Source organism: Dipteris shenzhenensis, chromosome 30 (genome assembly GCF_047967505.1).
Source record: "Dipteris shenzhenensis isolate YYH24624 ecotype China chromosome 30, Dip_SZ_1.0, whole genome shotgun sequence".
Lineage (NCBI taxonomy): Eukaryota > Viridiplantae > Streptophyta > Polypodiopsida > Gleicheniales > Dipteridaceae > Dipteris > Dipteris shenzhenensis.
This window is the reverse complement of record NC_141625.1, coordinates 41880783-41899969: the sequence shown is the minus strand read 5'-3', so window position 1 is coordinate 41899969 and position 19187 is coordinate 41880783. Positions and strand designations below refer to the sequence as shown.

Genomic DNA, 19187 nt, shown 5'->3' with positions numbered 1-19187 from the left:
AGTACCAGCTTTTCTTTAAAGGGAGAAGTTACACAGACAGTTCAACTGGCTGAGAAGAATTCCCACACGCAGACAACTGCAAGCATTATTTACAGCGTAAGTTTTCAGACTGGATCTTTTAATCTTGCCCTGGCATCTCATCATGTGATTTCTCACTGATTGTTTTCTTCCTTAAGTAGAAGGTATTCAGTATTTCTCCCCATCCCTAAATTTCCAGAATATAGAATCACTTTTTCAATTTGAAAGCCAACCATGACCGATTGAGCACCAGAATTTGAAAGAGACCAAAATTAATCAAACTTCTCACTAGAACACTTATTGCTAAGAATATAATACAATTAAAAAACTCAGAACCACGACCAGCTGTAGGTACATCACTCTGCTTGGAAAAGGGATAAATAAGCTCAGCTACAAGCTGAAACCTGGGCCGGTGGTATTGACCAACACTGGCAGCAATGCATCTCTTGTATTCTGTGTCTCCAATTTTAGCAGCACAAAAATGTCAAGAAATCTTTTTTGCACCTCTAGCAGCACACACATGATCCTGTAAAAGGCATTTACGATCAGTCTTCATTAGAAGAGTAAGCATTGCAACATATATGTGAACAATCTCACTCATCCCAAAGAGCCTAGCAAAACAGCCCAAAAAGTTTCACAGGATGAGCAAAAAGACAAGCACAGAAGCAGCACAGAGAGGGAGGGAGGGGGAGAGAAGGGGCGGGGAGTGGGGTGGGGCGAAGATGATGATTGAAGAGTTTTGGCCACACAGGAAAGACGGGTGTGGATGGTGGGACGGAAGAGTTTGGCCACACAGGAAAGCGGTCTGCTGTGGGCAGTGGTTTTTTCCTTGCTCCCCCACCTTCCATCTGCAACCTTCTTTCTTTCTTCTTTTCCCTTCCACCTCTCCATCTGCTCTGCCTGTGACCAGGCTGCTCAAGGAAGGAGACCTTCTCCCCTATTTCCGCACACCAGTCACCTTCCCCATCTATCTTTCTGCCCTTTTCTCCCTCTGTCCTCTACTGCAAAGGTACCTGTCCTGCAGATATAGGAGATGATTTCCAAGAGCTTGAACTGAGATGTCCTTCCAAAGGTACTCACCCCCAAGCTCCACACACTTGTGATTCTTCCTCAGGGCTCTGATACACATATTAAGAAAACACAAAGATGCAGGTTGTTTGATGTAGCCAACATCCCTGCAGAATAACGTGCATAAACGGAGCCTAGGAAACAGATTCATATCTCCACATACAAGAAGATAGCTGTAGATGTAAACACATATATCAAACAATGCACAATAGAGGACACTAAAAAAAGATTGCTCCAAAGATAGACAAAACCTCATACAAAAGGTGTGCGCAATGTGCCGCCATCTAGCAGATAAGATACTGCCCAGATGCACTCAAGACTGTCTTCTATCTCCTCCTGGCACCTTCAAAACTCGATCAGCCTGCGTGCTCCTATGACACTTCAGTAGGCTTCTCAGATACTGCTCCATCAGACCTCCTTGCTGCTTCGTAATACAGCCTATGGTAAGGTATTGTTCTTGTACTGATCCAGACCTCCTTGGTGTTCCTGTCTGCAGCCAATGTGTGAGGTCGCCTGCTCCCTGGCCTCCCTGCTGCCCCAAAGAGCAGCCAATAGTGAGGCTCCTGAGTAGAAAGGCAAGGCCCCCAATGCGGCCCTTACGTAAGGCAGTTTGCCCTCTGAATTGGCCAACCCCAAACAGGGTAACCAGACAAACAGACCCACAGACTCGCCAACCCAGTCTGTAACAACCGACCTGCAGCAGTCTTTAACCTCCAGAAATGCCACGTGGCAGGTGCCTATTGCCCTGCTCACTGTCTGCATAGACCCAACTCGCTCCTGCACTAAGCTGACCTGTTCCGTGCAGTCTGCACCGCTCTGCATGGCCATTTGGCAGTCCCAGATTGACACGTACTGTCTTACTTGCAGCCATACCCATCTGGTATCCGTTAAACAGGGTAACCGGACAAACAGACCCACAGGCTGGCCAACCCAGTCTGTAACAACCGACCTGCAGCAGTTTTTAACCTCTAGAAATGCCACATGGCAGGTGCCTATTGCCCTGCTCACTGTCTGCACAGACCAGACTGCCTCCTGCACTAAGCTGACCTGTTCCGTGCAGTCTTCACCTGTTGTACTGCTCTGCATGGCCATTTGGCAGTCCCAGATTGACACGTACTGTCTTACTTGCAGCCATACCAATCTGGTGTCCGTTGCAGGTCCTGCTGCAGCACCTACAATTGCTGCCTATATGGCAGACTGCCTGTAATCTCTGATCTGCCCTCATGGCAGTCTTCAGACCTGCCCACATTTCTCTCAGAGTCAAACTCTGCTGCTGGTATACCTTTCCCACGTCCTCCTCCTGTGGGAGCTCATAGGTGGGGCGGTGACCACAATAATCCCAACACTAGATATAGGAGGAGCCCAAGGCAAGGATCTACGGCGGCAATAGCGGCAATGACAAAAGCCTTTGTTGCACAAGGCAAGAGTAAGGGCACAGGAAAGGGCAAACCTGGCAATGGCAAGCCCAACAAAAAGAAAAAAGACGAATCTGATCTAGAGGAGGAAGAAAAAAAAAGAAATAATGCTTCTACTCCGACCAGCCTGGACATTATGCTAGGGGCTGCAGAAAGAAGAAGGCTGATCAAAAGGAGTCGTCGTCCTACAAGAGATAGAGTCAAATTTAGCATGCCTAAATCTGTCATGTAAAATTCAGCTTTCAATTCAGCCTTGAAATCTGCAATGATTTCCTCATTTGACCCTGTGAGCAGCATCTCACCTACATAAAGAATGATGACTAAAATATCCCCCACATCCTTCTTGATGTAGAGGGTGCTTTCAGTGGGACTATTGTGTAGCCCCTTGCTTGCCAGGAAGGCATCAATCTTGGCATACCATGCACATGGGGCTTGTTTCAACCCATATAAAGCTGTATTCAGCTTGCAAACTTGATGTGCATTGCCTGAAATTTCAAAGCCAGGAGGCTGTTTGACATAAACCTCTTCCTACAAGTCCTCATGAAGGAAAGTTGTTTTTATGTCCAACTGATGAACATTCCAAACAAAAGTTGCAGCCATGCCAATAACTAATCTGATAGTTGTCATCCAAGATGTAGGAGCAAAAGTCTCCTCATAATCTATGCCCTTTTTCTGAGCACATCCTTTGGCAATCAGCCGTGCCTTGTACCTATCAATAGACCCATCTGGCTTCCTTTTCACTTTGAAAACCCATTTGGTACCAATGGCATTTTTTCCTGGTGGTAAATCCACAACATCCCAGGTCTGATTTTTCTCAATGGACTGCAATTCATTGTGCATGGCATTCATCCAGTGCACATTATCCTTGGCTTCTTTGAAAGTATCAGGTTCTTCTTCATCAAGAAGAGTACCTACATAAGCTGATTCAACAAAAAGAGCCCCCTGTGTGCCTTGTTGCACTACGAGTCCTACCAGGCAAAGGTGCCTCAAGTCTACTCTCCCTGAGAGTCTGTAGCAACCAGTTTGGAGCTGTTTTTGCTGCATTTATCTCTTGAATCTCTTGCCTGACAACATCATCCACTGCCTGTGGAGGAACAAAATCAGCAGGTGGTTGAATCGGGGCATGTGGATCAAGAGAAGGCTGCTGTAAATGCTGATTTTCAGCATGAGTATCAGTTGGGGAACCAAAAGCAATAGAAAGGAACCCCTCAAAAATATGATATGAAGAAGCTGGAATAGTGAATTCAGCATGTGTATGAGCCGAATTCTCTGAAATAATTACATGGAAGAGGTTTTAACTCTGAGGTCAAAGAGGAACCACTCCGATCCTTCTACCTCTATGCACATGTTTCTCTGCTAGTCATGATGTCAATTTCCATGCTATTTTGTATACAGCAGCAGCAGAACTTTCAATGTAAGTGGTCTAATGTTATGTAACTCCTGGTGAGGAGATATAGAGATATTGTGTAAAATCTGTGATCAATAATTACATACTTATTTTTTCCCCAAAAAAGAAAGAGGCTCATCACAAATATACTGCTGATGGATCTAGGAAGGGTCCAAAGATGGAAGACCCATCAAAATAGCTGTGAGAACTGTCTGCTTCCTTGATAAAGCTGATCCAGCTAACTAAGCTCCCTAGGTGGCAGACCCACAGGAATGAACTGGACATGACAAAGCTACCGAACATTGGAAAACCCATCCGAACTAACTATACTAACTGAATGATCCCCTCGGGTGGGAACTCCAAGAGAATAAGTTATAGAAACTGGATGATCCCCACAGATGGTAGACGCAAGAGAATAAGCTGCAAAACCTGGATGATCCCCCTGAGTGGTAGGTCCAAGAGGCTCATCATCTGGGCGTGCTGACTGAGCTGAGCTAGCCCCCGGGATGCAAGACCCCTCAGAGCTGGCTGAGGAAATGGTTGCAATAACCCCATGGGTGAACCACCCTGCAGAACTGCATGCAGGTACTGTGGAAACTGAATGGTCCCCTGACCTGGCAGACCCAAGAGAAGCAGTTCAAACAGAACAGTCCACTGAACTGTGCTTGGAGATGGAAGACTCCTGAGCAAATAAAGCACTGGCTATGGATGACGAACTATGTGTGGGTATTGCGCGAGGATAGTCCACTGCACTATGCTCTAGGGTGGATGACCCCTGAGCAAATGATGGACTCACACTGATAGCTGCTGCTGGAGAGAGGAACTGCGAGCAGCCATGAGAAATTGCTGATGCTGTAAAAGCATCAGCATTCGGTCTCACTTGCACTGGACCTCCAATGCTACCAAATCAGCACGACGTTTGGTCCGATAGGTCTCTCCCCAATGTTCTTCCCTACTTCTGGGCACCCCATTGCGCTTGGCCTTTCAAGAAATTTCAAATCAAGATAGTTGCCTAAATCCTCACCCACGGATGGATTTGTCTAATCCAAAAGAGGGGCAATCAGACATCCATTAGTGGTCCCGATCATTCTCTTTGACACCACATACAAGATCTTGGCCACTTGTGGTTTTGACCGCCCCTCCTAGACATCAGTCACAACATGTAGAGCACCCTGGACAATATCCTTACTTTCTAAGAAGCCACCAGGTGGGCATGGCAAGAGTGTCCACCCTGGACAATATCCTTACTTTCTAAGAAGCCACCAAGTGGGCATGGCAAGAGTGTCCACCGCTCTTGGATTCCAAGAAGGTCTACGATAGGGTGGATTGGGCCTTCTTGAAGGGACTACAAGGACATTGGCTTCTCAAAGCAATGAGTACAAAGGATTTCAATTCTCTATGCATGCAACTCTAGCTAGAAGATGATATCAAGTCACACAAGGGAGGCTTTTTCTCTCTCCTTGCTCTCCTCAGACCTTGCCCTCTCCTCTCCTTCTTGTTGTCCTCTCAGGCCTTGTTGTATGACATATGTATTAATAATAATTACACATATAACATATATTTTATTAACCTTAAAAACCGAAACTCCGTTTCTTCTGGTGCCCGAAACTCCGAAACACCGTTTCCTGCCCGTTTCCGTTTCCCCGTTTTCGAAACTCCTAGGAACTATGGTGGGGATCCGTCTGCCAGTCCAACATGATGAGGAGCTTGTGGACTCAGCTTACAAAAAACACAGCCCTTTATGTGGAGGGCACCGTCACCAACCTAGAGAGGGTGAGACACCTCCTACAGGTCTATTAAAAGGCTTCAGGAGCCAAGATTGGTTGGAATAAATCCATAGGTTTCCATAGCATCAGAGGAAGCTCTCATTGGGCTCCCAGGTGGCTTTGGATGTCTCAACAGATAGCCCTGGTGATACAGAGTGTACACAGGAAGCTCCTCTATACACAGGAAGCTCCGGAGTCTACTAGAGGTCAACCAAGCGATCCTCACAGGTACAATGATTATGGTGAAACAGGTTCTTTTGTCCATTGCCTGGTACATAGCTTCATGCTGGTGCTTCCACAAAGGGTGTATGGGACAGCTCGGAAGAAACTTTATATGGGCAGGTTTAGATGGGACACAGAAGCGAGGGTTGCTTGGCAGACGATGATCCTCCCAGGCTGAGCATTATTGATCCAGAGATGCAAAGCAGCGCTGCTCATAGTTAGAGGGCTCACTCCAAGCATAGAGCCTTGGAAGCTCTTCCATCACCAGGGGCTTTTGAGGGGCTCTTGCTTCAGGAGGGACTTCCAAGAAACACTCCTTGCACAGGGGTCCAGTGGCACAAGACCACCAATGGATCTTCACAGAAGCCCCTCTAACAGGGAAGAGGTCATTGTTGATGCCGAGAGTGATGAGAATGTGGCAACACCTCTCCATCAGACTCATCCGGACCAGGCTCCAGCCCACAGTGCAAGGAGGAATTCAAGCACCATCGCTTGTTGGCATGATATCATATCTACTCTGTGTGCCATGCGTAAGCATTTCTGCAAGGCTTGACCTGCAGGCACCTTTATATTTGCACACAGTGAAGTATCCGCTGGTTTTATACCCCACTTCCATACCTGTTGGCCCCTGCTTCCGGGGTATTCTTGGCAGTGAGCTGAGACCCTGAGAGGCGAGCTACAGGACAGTGAGCATCTTTCCTTAGAGCACCTTACGGATTGCTGACTTTGTACTTTCTCAAAGCTTCTAATAGACCACTCTTTTATAAAAATTGTGATGAAAGGGAGTCAAATGTAGGAGTTGTCGTCTATAAATGGCTGGCTGCCCACATCAGGAGTTCTCTATATGGAACCGAAGTTGATGGTTGAAGAGAAGATAATCCAAGCTGTCTAACAAGCTACCGCACACAAGACAAAAGCACACCCAAGCAAATTCACTCACCCTAATTCAAGCTTGTTCTACTTAAGTAATCAATAATACTTAGAAGTAACGTACCGAGATAAAGTCGAAAGCTTTCGTATCTTCCTTTTTTGTAAACTCTGCTGTTGGTGTGTATCTTGAAGTTGCATCACCAGAAAAGTCAAAGCCATCAGCAAAAGATGCACTGAGCGTTCTTCCAGGTGCTGTGCTTCCTTGAAGACGTCCTCCATTAACCATATCAATTCCCATTCCAAATCCCTGTAGCCCAGCCATTCCACTGAAAACCTGTTGTTGGAACAAAGCCCCAGCCCCAAAATTTTGTGACATCATCGTCGGCCTTTGGAAAGCCCCAATCATTCCTGTTGGCAGCAGAAGAGAGTGATTCATATATGTCGATTGTGGGGTTGACAAACTTCCTAACTTCTGAGATGGTACACCATTGCCATGATGAGGAACCCGTACTGATGTAGACTTTGGAGTGGTGGCACCGTTCTCACCTAAGCCGTCACCATTCCCAGAACTACTCAGAGAAACAGTCCCCATTACATCAGCCAGGCGATCAGGAGGTACAGATTGGCTGACAGCTGTGACCTCAGCTTTTTCAGTGATCAGACTATTCAGCAAGAGCTCGACTCCTCCATCACCTGAGGACCTATTATCATCTACAGAAAGACCTGAGAGCAAATCACCTGTCAACTCATTTGCAATATCTGATGTGTGGAAAGATACCCCAGCAAATAGATCATCAGAACCAGTTCCAGACGTGGCTTCTGAAGTTTCACCCCACAAACCATCTCCTAACAAATCCCCAGCTGCAGTAGAAATCCCTAATGTGGAATTAGACAAATCTGCATGGCTGCTTGCATCACCTAGCAAGTCTGGCTCCCTGGTGTCAATCAAATCAGGCATGTTGTGGACTACAGAAGGTGCTACGTCCTTGACATCAGTTGGTCCTACTGCCTCTTCAACAGAAGTGTCCCTTCTCAAAACTCCAAGATGATCAAGGACCTGCTCTGTCAAGAACAAATTCCGTTCTGTAAACGTGGAATTCAACAAGACTAACGAGAAGGCAATTTTATAAAAACCATAAATACTTTAATATAGGGAGAGGCATTAAAGAGAGCTTTCAAGCCTTAAAATGGAATGACCCACCTAGGCAAAGAATGCTTGCACCAAAATTCTTGCAAAAGCACAACAAACTTTCTCAAGGACAACATACCTTCTTGGCTTTCTCTCGCACTGATGTCTGAGGACACTGAAGACAATCATGAATGACAGTTGCATCCTCTTCAAATATGTATGCAACTATTGCAAAGAAATCCTGCTCCTTCTGACGCAAGATTGCTTCAAGGACACACAAAGCTTTAAGTCGAACCTGAAGTCGATAACTACATCAATTAATGAGCTACAAAACAGTGGAACTGGATTTCAGATAATATTCAATCAGCTGTCACTGGACAATCCAAAATCTTCAGGGGAACACAGCATTTATTAAGTTGAAACCACAAAAAAAAGTTATCTTTGCAAAACCAAGCTTGCAATATATTCAGGACAACATTGTAAACACGTCAATCGTCCTGCTAAGGGAGTACACTACAAAAGAAGCACCTGCCAAGAATGTGAGCGTAGCTTTGATTCTAATGCATAACCAAGGTTCTTCGCATCAAGTTTTAGGGCATTTGCTAAAAATGTCTGCAAATTTTCTCGGGTAGGCTGTAAGCGCATCCCTCCTGGAGTTGTAAACATGTCCAAGAGTGTCTCTTCCTGCGAGGCATGAAGCCCCTTCTCTGCTCCTCCTCTTCCATTACTTACCTCTTGCTGACCAAACCGAGAATCATAAACAGAGGGCCCAGCTGCAGCCTGCACGTCTCCTTTCTCCTCTAGTTCAAGTCTATCAAATGTTTCTCTCTCAGACGTGAGAGATTTCCTCAAACTAGGACCCTCGTAGCTTCCGAAATCGTTCCTTTTGATGCCATTGCTGCTGCTACCCGAATAGCCGCTAATCCTATTCAAACCTTGCTTGATAGAGGTGCTCCCAAATTCGACAACCTCGTTAATTAGAGATTTCTTCCCGTCTGCAGGTATGTCCAAGTTGGTGCTTCCAAATCCCATAATGCGTTTGTTAACCTCTTCCTTTTGAGAAACTTTGTCGTCGGCAGCAAAAATGGCAGCTATTGCTTCATGTGCAGTGTCTCGAACGGCCTTGTTGAGAGCATCACCCCTTAAAGCATCGACTGGGCCTTTATAATCAAAAAGTTTGCGGATTGCTGCCGATTGGCGCTGCAACAGTCTTCTGAACTCCGGCCCGCCCTTTCCGACAACGTATTTAATCATTCTAAGGGTCTGCAGGCGCAATCATTCCGCTGTAAACAGACTTGTTGCAAGTAAATGGAAAAGCATGAAACCACATTTTGCAATGGAAAATAGCTTGCCTTCTGTTTAACACGAGGACTCCTGTTGCCGAGTCGTCTCATTGTGTAATCGGACATCTCACTGACGATATCGCTGGGAGACGATCGAACTGCGTCGCAGATCTCATCCAAGCGATAAACGGGAGCGATCTTGTCATCATCTGTGGTAACATGATCAATGAGGCGGGTCCGCCTGTAAGCCTCCACCGCTCTTTTGCTGGACTCCATCTCTCGAGACGAAAAAAACGCACGTCCAGTGCAGGCTACCTTGACAGCAGATGTAATCACACAACCCAATTAGAGACAGCATTCCGGGCCAGAACCTTGAGAAAGAGAGGACGAGTGGATTGCAAGTTCCGGATGTACTTTCGAACCTGGCTAATCAGCCTCTCCAATCAGGACGCCTAGAGTCCTAGGATGGCTTTGCCGCAGGCTTGATTCAGCTTTCAGTACAGGGATCTATCTGAGTGATTGAAGATGCAATTGAATCTGTCATGGACTACAGCGCCTCCTTCAGCACGTACTTCGTTCAATGGCTGTGTTCACCCTACGCCCTTTCCTGATCCAACTGCGGAAAATTGCCCAACCTGGCCTCTTCAGGAACGAGAAGATGCGACCACGGCAAGCCTAATAGGTGGTGCGATCGATGCAACACCGTGGTACATATCTTTCCGCTGCAAAAGCTGAGAAGGGAACGGTGCTTTAGCAGCAGGGGAGTCGAGAAAATGTGATGCGAACATAACGGGACAGTTATTGGCCCATTTACCAAGTACCTAGAGTTTGGGATGGGTCTTTCCACGTCATCAAGGTTGTGTTGTAGGCCAATTATGATTAAGGTTTGCTCACGACTTTTATGGCCGAAATGTATCCAACCACTTTAAAGTCTTCATTCAAGTCCATACTTAAGAGAGACGAGTAGCATGACCCGTCTACACGGGTTAAACATACACATGTAGAGACACTCTCACATGTGTATGCATATGCTTATCTCATTGTCACGATCAATGGTAGCATAGGACTATTCTCTCCCCCTAATCCTTCCTTTGGAGAAGCAACGACACTAACAACTCTGGGGCAATCACATGCCTCATGTCTCTCTCTCTCTCTCTCTCTCTCTCTCTCTCTCTCTCTATATATATATATATATATATACTATGTGTAACTATATGTGTGTGTATGCAAGAGAGAGAGAGACTTATTCTGTGTGTATGCATCGCCACATGTCACCACGACGCTATCACTCCAAGGCCCATGCATCGTGTGGTCAGCGTCGCACGTGGAGATCTCCTGAGTCTGCTCATTGGTGTTGCTTTCACCCTCGTGCCACATGGACAAAAATCCTATCCATCCTCCATCAACAGGAATCCTCTCTTGCCACGTGGCTCTCCGAGCTCTCCCTCCACTCCGCCTTCTTCCGCCATGTGGCTCCCCTAGCTCTTCCTTCACTCTACCTCCTACTGCCACATGGAGCCCTCCTTTGCTAACACACCCAAGGCATAAGGAAATATAGATGTACATGTATAAATCGATGGTGGGTAATAAGAGGGGATTAGCGAGGGATTAAGGGTGAACCATATCTTTGTCTACTTGTAGAATAGGCATCTTTGTCTTCATTATGTGTTGTGTTTTCAAGGAGCTTGCAAGCAACCTTGCTATGATGTTGTCGACCTCTCCTTCTTGCTTTGCCTTCCCTCTCCTTTACTACTTCCCCCTCCCTCCCTTTTAATCTTTACCTTCGATGTTAACTGAACTTCACCCTTGCTCCCCTTCATCAATCCATGCACCTTTGTCGCATTGATAATCGTTCATGTCACCATTTGCAACCGTAGCCATAGGACCTTTTTGGTTAAGTACTCCCCTTGGCCCCCCTTCTCTTGGAGCTTCTCGTTGCTCCAGCTTACAACATCTTACCTTGAGCAGTATTTCATTGCCGGGTAGCTACTCTTAGACTTTGCTACAACGACTTCAATGATTTACCTTTTACTAATGGATTGATGGGTGGTGTTCCCACAACCTTGGCAAACTTCTTTGCTTTGGAGGCGCTAAGCTCGCTTTTGGCATTTTTTCACTACATGGCAATCAGCTCAATGGATGGATTCCTCCACAGATTGGCAAAGCTTTGAAGCTTGTATACTATAAGTGTTGAGCATAATAGACTTATAGGCAATTTTCCAATGACCTACACAACTCTTGAAATTGTTTATTATTTCTAATACCACCAAGCTGCAGCCCTAGATGAAATAGAATAGAACAATAGAAGATACTTGCCTGAATTATCTTTTTGCCACGTGGTTTCATGTCCACGTCTTCTCGACTATGAGCTTTCAAGCTTTGTTACCATTTGGTTGTGTGTCCCATCAACCACCTCACCTTCCTTCAAAAGGCTAAATTTTAGTATGGCCATCTATTAGCCTCTAATATTGCAAAATATATATCTATTTTTTAAGGTTGTTTGAAGATGGAATATGGAAGGGCCATAAAGAGGCTCTTTCAAGGAGGAAGACGATCGGATTTCGGCAACCGGCTGTATGCTGTGAGCCAGGATACGACCGGATTTCGATGTGTAGGGCCGACACATGGCCTTTATCAGTTGTCAAGGGAGCTGGGGAGGCAAGGAGTGTGACATGTGGCAAAGAAGTTCACCAGATTTTTTAGAGTGGCATCGGATTTTTCAAGGGAGGTTCTAACTTTTAAGGGGACTTGATCCAATGGGACAAATTTAGTATGTGCCAACGCACGATATAGGGCAAGAGAGTGCTATATTTTGAGCCTTCAAGACATTCTACTCCAGCTACGTGCTACCATGTGTCACAATCGGTTGGATATTTCGACATTGCCATGTGTTGATCTCTCATTCTGCCAAGTGTTGAGAGAGCATCTTTGCTAACTCATTGACTACGAGTCTGCACCTTGACTTCTTGGAAATTCTGATTGACTACGAGTCTGCACCTTGGCTTCTTGGAAATTCTGATCCTCTTTTCGAGCCTCCGACTTACTAAACGTACATGAACGTCGACACCCAACTTGCAATTGTTTGTGGGTACCAAAAGCTACCCCACTGCTCATCTCTTGGATCACTTGAAGATCGAGGTTTCCAACCTATTTTCTGATTTGTTGCTTTATAATTGGCACTTCCATCCGAATTAGTATGTCGCCCAAACATTAGGTTTGAATTTGCCGTTTGTGATCGAGTTTCCAATTACCTACAGTATATATTTGCATATGCTTTCTGATTTTTGCCATTCAGTCAGCGTCCCCAAATAGTACCTTTTTTGAGTTCAAATGGTGTGGTGAGCTACATTGCGGATCTTAACTCAAATTTTTCAATTTTGATCCATGTCCCAATCAGTACTTTGCCTAAATGTGGTCATCTGTTTTTAATTTGATCTACTATACTTTATGACCAACGATGCGGATCTCATCTTGTGACAAATTCAAGTGTCTCTACTATTATAGATTACTGATCTGGTCATCCTTGCAGTCTTGCAGATTTCAAAGGGCAGGGACTTCAGTCGATCAAGCTCTGTGACTTGCATGCTCTGTCTCGACTCTGACTCCAGCGCTTTACTATCAACTTCCATGCCTGCAGTAGTAGAACCTCAAGGCATAATTGCCATGGCCCATGGCCCATACGGTTGGCTCTGGTCCTGAATGCACAATCTATGAGGCTTCTCCCATTGCACCAAATGTCTCTCGGGCTAGTTTAGCGTAAAAGCAGAGTGGCCTAGTTTCTCTTCTCTGCCCACAGCCCACACAGTGCCATGTGGCATGTGTGGCTCATGGCATCACGTGGCACCACTCAATTTGCTCATCAAGTGCCTCGCCCACCTTCTTTTGCCACGTGGATCTCCCAACTCCTCCTCCACTCCACCTCCTACTGATACGTGGAGCCCTCCTTTGAGAACTAGAAACCTTTCCTTAAAGAATAGTATAGAAGCCACTTATCAAGATATTGTCCAATAGGAAAAATGAGGGGGAAATGCATTTCTAAAAATTCTAAAAATGCCTAATTTCTGCTTTGCCCAATTTGAAACATTGCTCCTTAAGGCTCCCTAGAGGCAAGCAAATCTCTCTCTCTCTCTCTCTCTCTCCCGGTCATGCAACGTTGGTCCATTGAGGCTTTTGCATCACTCAAGAAGTGCTTAATGGAGAATTACTTATACTTTAGAAGGGCTAGTCAAGCATTTTAGGGAAGTGTGCATTCCAATGGGATTCAAAGGCATCTAAATTCCTTGTCAAGACTACTTTATACATGATATAATGGGTAGAAATGGAATGATGTTACAAATGCTCAAAAATTTGAAAAAATACAAATCTAATTCCCTTGAAATAGGTACTATAAAGACCTTATGTGCATGTGTAGAGAAACAAGTTGAAATGTAGAAAATAAGGGTTTAACTTAATGGTGGGTAGTGGAAATTCTACTTTTAAGTCAAATCTTTGTTAAGTATTTTTTGGTATAAAGATCAAATTGAAACTATACACCATTGAAAAGAATAAGCCATTGAGATCACAAGCTCAAAGGATAGACTTCATAGAGTAAATATAAACCATTTTACCTAAAATTTCTTGTCAAGACCACTTTGGGCCTATTTCCATGTGGCCATGAATGCTCGCATCTCAGTGCTCAAAGTGCCATTTCTACAGTTCATGCCTGAGAAAGTGATGTGGGGTGCGAGTGTCAGAATGGCCTCCGGTGGCCTTTTGGATCCTCAGTTTTTGGTGAGATCTCTTCTGCCACCAAGGTGTGCCAAACCTCACCACCCTTGCGCATGTGGGTACTCAGACTCGCATCGCACCTTGAGGCATGGAAGCAAGCCCTTTGTACATGACATAACAAGTAGAAATGGAAATGGAATTATGTTCCTAGGATTAAGTTTAATGTAATTGAATTTGTTACGTTAAGTTTACTAAGGGTCTTTTCCCACATAATGTTATTGAATTTGTTATGTTAATTTTACTAAGGGTCTTTTCCCATGTACCATTACGTTATGTTAGTAAATTCCTCTCTCTCTCTCTCTCTCTCTCTCTCTCTCTCTCTCATTTTGAGAATTAAGCTTTGCATTCAATGACACTATGTACATGTAGTTTACTTATTTATTGAGAAATAAGCTTTGCATTTAAAAACTCTTGCTCTTTTTGGATATCTCAATGTTGAATTATGATTTGGACTAGAAGGCCAGTCCAGCTTGATTCGACTGAGCACCAAGCCAAGAAAAAAGGCCTCTTGATCGGTGAGATGGAAGTGCTGCACCAAATAGGGAAGGGGAAACCATTGTTGAAGACAGGCATCCCAAACATCAGACCAAGAGACAATGCCTCGCTGCTCTGGTAAAGGTGCTTGGTAACCGCGAACTAAGGGTAACCGGTGGTATATTATTAGAGAAGGGGAATCAGGTAAAGCAAAGACTAAGAGAGAGGGAAGGGTCCCCAATGATGTGTGTAGAGCCAAGCTAGGTGCAATTATGAAGACCTTGCTTCCACACTGCATTCAAACTGGTAAAGTAGTTAGAGGCCGAGATATTAACTAGAAAGGGACACATCAAAATTTCCTACCAATGACCTTGAAAACCTAATACTCCTCTAGATTGCAACCAATGCCACATGATACTAGACCAAGGTTGGTCAGAATGCAATCGTAGCACCCATTTACAACATAAACAATGACATTTCTCTAGAGTCGTTGGTAATCCTAGACCCCTGAGCCTTCACGGAGTCATTGCATAGGACCAAGAGAAAGAAAGTCATCTATCTGACCATAACCTATCAATCTTGCCAAGACACACTACAGAAAAGGGCATTATAGAACAAACAAACACCAATGTAGGAAGTAAGACATGATTCAAAACTGTGAGCTTGCCTGCCAGTGAGAGACATTTATCTTTCCACGTGTGTTTGAGAGTGATGCTGAAGCCAATAGGACATTGTAGATATCGCATTACAGGACCTAGATGGATAACCAAAAACCTAAATGAAGAAAGCCAATCATAGGCTGCTAAGATAACCACATGAGTGTAGTCTTAGTTGTATTAACCTTGGAATCTGGTAGCAAAGCGAAGTGCAAATAAACATCTAGGATTCACTGTAAATTATTTGGGTAAGCCTCAAGAAAATGTGCATTATCATCTACAAACATCTGAGAAGAGAAGGTTGAATTTTCAGGCAAAGGGAGACCATGAATAGAACTCGAATAGAACCCACAGTGAGATGAGCATCTAATTGGCAAAGAAGTGGCTTGGTTACAATGGCAAACAAGAATGGGTCTAATGGGCAACCCTGTCTTATAGACCTACGAAGAGGGAATGAATGATAATAGTACCCATTTAGTGCAATAATAGCCGATGCATTGGAGAGTAGCACTCTGGTCATATTGCAAAACCCATTGCCAAAGCCAAGTTTCCCCATAACTGCAAGCATGAATCTCCAAATCACCTTGTCATGTTCTTTTTCCAAATCCATGTTCAGCAAGACAAATTAAGAACTAGTCAATGGAAAGAAGCACATTAAGAATTGCCTCGTGAATGTTATGACCATGCAGAAAACTGAGAGAGCAAGTACCGTGACAATATGAATTTAACTCGTATGGCCATGGCTTTGGCCATGATCTTATATGCACCATTGAACATTGTGAGAGGGCACCATACAAAAGGCAACAACTATCCGATGATTTTGGTATGAGCTTGAGGATTCCTAAGTTTACATAATGCAGTAAAGATCACACTATAACACAGTAATTGAGCAATGCAATGAGATTGTTGCCCACTAACGCCTAATAAAATTGATAGAAAATCAATTGGAATACCATTAGGCCCAGGTGCTTTCTCCTTAGCCATGGAATTAACAGCAAAGCGTAATTCAGATTCAGTAAAGGGTCGTTAAAGTAGTAACTACTCATATGGTTGCACAACCAGTAGCATAGGCTCCAAAAAAGACTACAACTGAAGCTCATAGTCAAGGAAGAGTTGTGGTTGTGAGCCAACAATGGTGGACAAATGATCTTGTAGTAGAGTCGCTATGTTGAGATCCCTAATAACCTCATTTCCACGATCGTCAATCCAAATAGAAAGGGATTCACAAGAACGTTTCTCTTTAATTTCGTCAAAGAAGAATTTACTCCAACCAACATAAACCAGCCTAAATACGAGTAGTAGCAATCCTTGAGTGCTCGATAGCCCTACAGTGATATTCAAGCACCCTAAGCATGGTGGCAGGTACGGGTCAGAAGGAGAGAGTTGCCGAGCCTCTAGAAGTAACGATCGTAGTCCACCAATTCAAGCACCCATCTAACATTGTTTGAAAGCTCGACGCTGACCATGCTCCTTGCAAACACTAGTAACATTAGCTAGACCTTTCTCCCAATGCTATATAGGCTTTGATGAATGAGAAGCGACTTGCCATGCAGATATTACATTCGAATCAAAAGCAGTATCACCAAAAAAAGATACGTTCGTTTTAAAAGGAAGAGGACCCTTGACAGTTGGAGTCGGTCGAGCAAGGCAAAAATGAAAGAGTATCAGAAAATGATCAGATGTCACAACAACTGAGTGCAAAATATTGCCATGTACCCTTGGATCGATCCACCAAGCTTTGAAAGAAAGATACATGCAATCGAGTCGTGCTCTACGCCATGATCCATCAATATGCCTATTGTGCCAAGTGAACCCAAAAAGGGAGTAAAGTTGGGGTTGAGAGTTCTAATCAACAAGGCCAGCAGAAGATGAAAAGGCCTAGCTTGGGCCTGCTAAGCTAGATCCTCATGCAGAAAAATATCATTGCTGCATGAATTCCTACACAAGGTGGAGCTATTATTGCACCAAAACCACAAATTCACTAACCAAAACCACAAAGTGCCCACCACAAGCCCTCATACCACATCCTCCATTTAATGCACGTTTGCACAATCCACATCTTCAAGATTTTCACTGAGTGTTGTGACATCATCACATTTGCACCAACCATCCTATCCCCTATTTATTACATGTCTTCCATCATATCTAATCATCCTAGCCATTTATTCCATGCAAGTGTGGACAATCTACATCTTACAATTTTTCATTGATGTTAACACCAAAGAAAATGACATTAACATCGACAATGAAGGCCAAAGATGACGATTAAGAAAGAGGAACCAAGTCAAAGGATGAAGCTTGATGGGAAAAAACCAAAGAACAAATGATCTGGCCTAAGGAGGAAAGGGATGATAAAGAACAAGAAAGATCTAGCTCCAAAAGAGGCCAAGAAAAAAGATGAAGCAAAAAGCAAAGGCAAAAAAGAGCAAAGGATGGAGGACGAGACAAGAGTGACAAAAGTAAAGGAGATGGGTTAGGGAAAAGGTGACAAGTGTGAAGGAGGATGGGCCCAAAGCACTGAAAAGCAAAGCAATAAGGCCAAAAGGGCAAGGATCCCAAGGGGGTACTAGAATGATATGTGTTGTAGAGCAACATAGTCGAGACTTGCAGATATGATGGCAATTTGTGGACATGTAAGGATAAGGATCTTTGTGGAAGTCTAGGTGCACATGCAAGTAAATGAGGGAATCTAGGTGGATGTCATCGCCAAAAGGCTATACAAGAGCATGCCCTCTTCCATTGTAAGGGCTAGTTATCGATGGGTCACGTGGAGTATAGATACATAGCATGATGGACTCTAATGTAAAGATTACCGATTCAGCTCTATGTGCATCTATGTAGTTGAGTGCATTGAGTGTACAAACTCTCTAGTCACTCAAAGGGACATCCTCAAGTGTAAAGCTTATGATCCCCTTTGAGGGAAATATAATAGATGGATTTTGAAAGGCAGTTGTTCTGATGGATAAAACTCAACCTTTTGATTCATTGCATGTAGAATAGAAGGCTCTTGCCACCCGAGCGATGCAAGTTTCTCTCACTTTTTCTCTCTCTACTTGAAATACCTCTCTCCCTTGTTTTCTCGTCTACCTTGGCAAGTGTGATGCCCATCCAAGAATCTAGAATGTGGGGGAACAAAGGACACAATTTCTTGATCAGCACTTGGAAATCATGTTGGGGAAGGTAGGCTGATGCTTTGCTTCGAGAGAATTGGAGAGGGCAAAGAGGATACATAGAGAGATCCTTGAAGAGAAGGCTAGGTGAAAGGAATGACACAGGTAGGACTAGATAGATAGGAGTCAATGGAAGGTCACAGACCAAGACAAGTGGTGGATAAGGAGCCCAAATTAGCTTTACGAGCAAATCCAAAATGACATTCTATCCGGTCACATAATATTGATTCTTTGAATTGAGGAGGCCAAGACTTTGGAAGTAGGGAGACCGAAGTGTCGTGGAATGCAACCAAAGATGGAGAAGTTCCATGGCATGCAGACCAAGCCAAAGGTGCAAGACAAATAAAGATAGCTAGGAAATGTAGTTGTAAGGATGAAGAAGAAGAACAGAAGCACAAAAGTCCACGGATGGGACATTGGATGGGTGTTGTAGCTATTAAATTGGTCATCTCCAAGGACAGCTTACTGTCCAAAGAGACAAAGGTTGCTAGATGCTACAATTGAGGAAGTACGAGCAACGAACCAAAGGATATGATAGAAAGAACTTTCCCTATATGTATTGTAATGCTTGGGTTCAAATTTTGGTGGGAGCATGAAATCCCCGAATAGAACTAGACATGCTAAAGGCATGGGTCAAAGGACAAAAGACAAAAAACAAATGTCAAAGATCAAAACAAAAAATTAATGTAAAAAATAATGCCAAAGTTCAAAACAAAAAATGTTGCTCCAAGGTTGAATGTCACATTGATGGGTGAATGGCACAAGACCACAAACCCCAATAAAAAGGATGGGGCCAAGCAAGCATGAACAGGCTCTTGATAGTGCAAAAACAAAAGAATACAGCATGAAACATCTTAGGGGTGTAGCCTCACAAGACAATAAGAAGAAGGGGCCAAGCAAGCATGAAGGAGAGATGGGCTATGCAAGAAAAAAAGAAGGCCGACGTCATAGAGCTTTGAGGG

The 19187-nt window shown here is 44.2% G+C and overlaps 1 protein-coding gene across 1 annotated transcript; it reads right to left on the bottom strand.

The window, feature by feature from the left end:
* Window positions 1-290: 290 nt before the first annotated feature.
* Window positions 291-9873, bottom strand: LOC147882142 (protein MODIFIED TRANSPORT TO THE VACUOLE 1-like). Its single transcript, XM_087401872.1, has 6 exons — window positions 9581-9873; window positions 9228-9473; window positions 8404-9138; window positions 8015-8170; window positions 6871-7803; window positions 291-544 (listed from the first exon to the last, which is right to left on the bottom strand). The coding sequence occupies exons 2-6, from the start codon at window positions 9432-9434 to the stop codon at window positions 503-505; spliced, it is 2073 nt and encodes a 690-aa protein (XP_087257998.1). The 5' UTR covers window positions 9435-9473; window positions 9581-9873; the 3' UTR covers window positions 291-502.
* Between the last annotated feature and the right edge of the window lie 9314 nt (window positions 9874-19187).

Coding starts and splice junctions, on each gene's coding strand:
- LOC147882142 (XM_087401872.1), bottom strand. CDS start 9,434: ATGGAGTCCAGCAAAAGAGCGGTGGAGGCTTACAGGCGGACCCGCCTC. Junction 9,139..9,227: donor GTCCTCGTGTTAAACAGAAG/GCAAGCTATTTT, acceptor TTGCGCCTGCAG/ACCCTTAGAATGATTAAATA. Junction 8,171..8,403: donor TACGCTCACATTCTTGGCAG/GTGCTTCTTTTG, acceptor TATCGACTTCAG/GTTCGACTTAAAGCTTTGTG.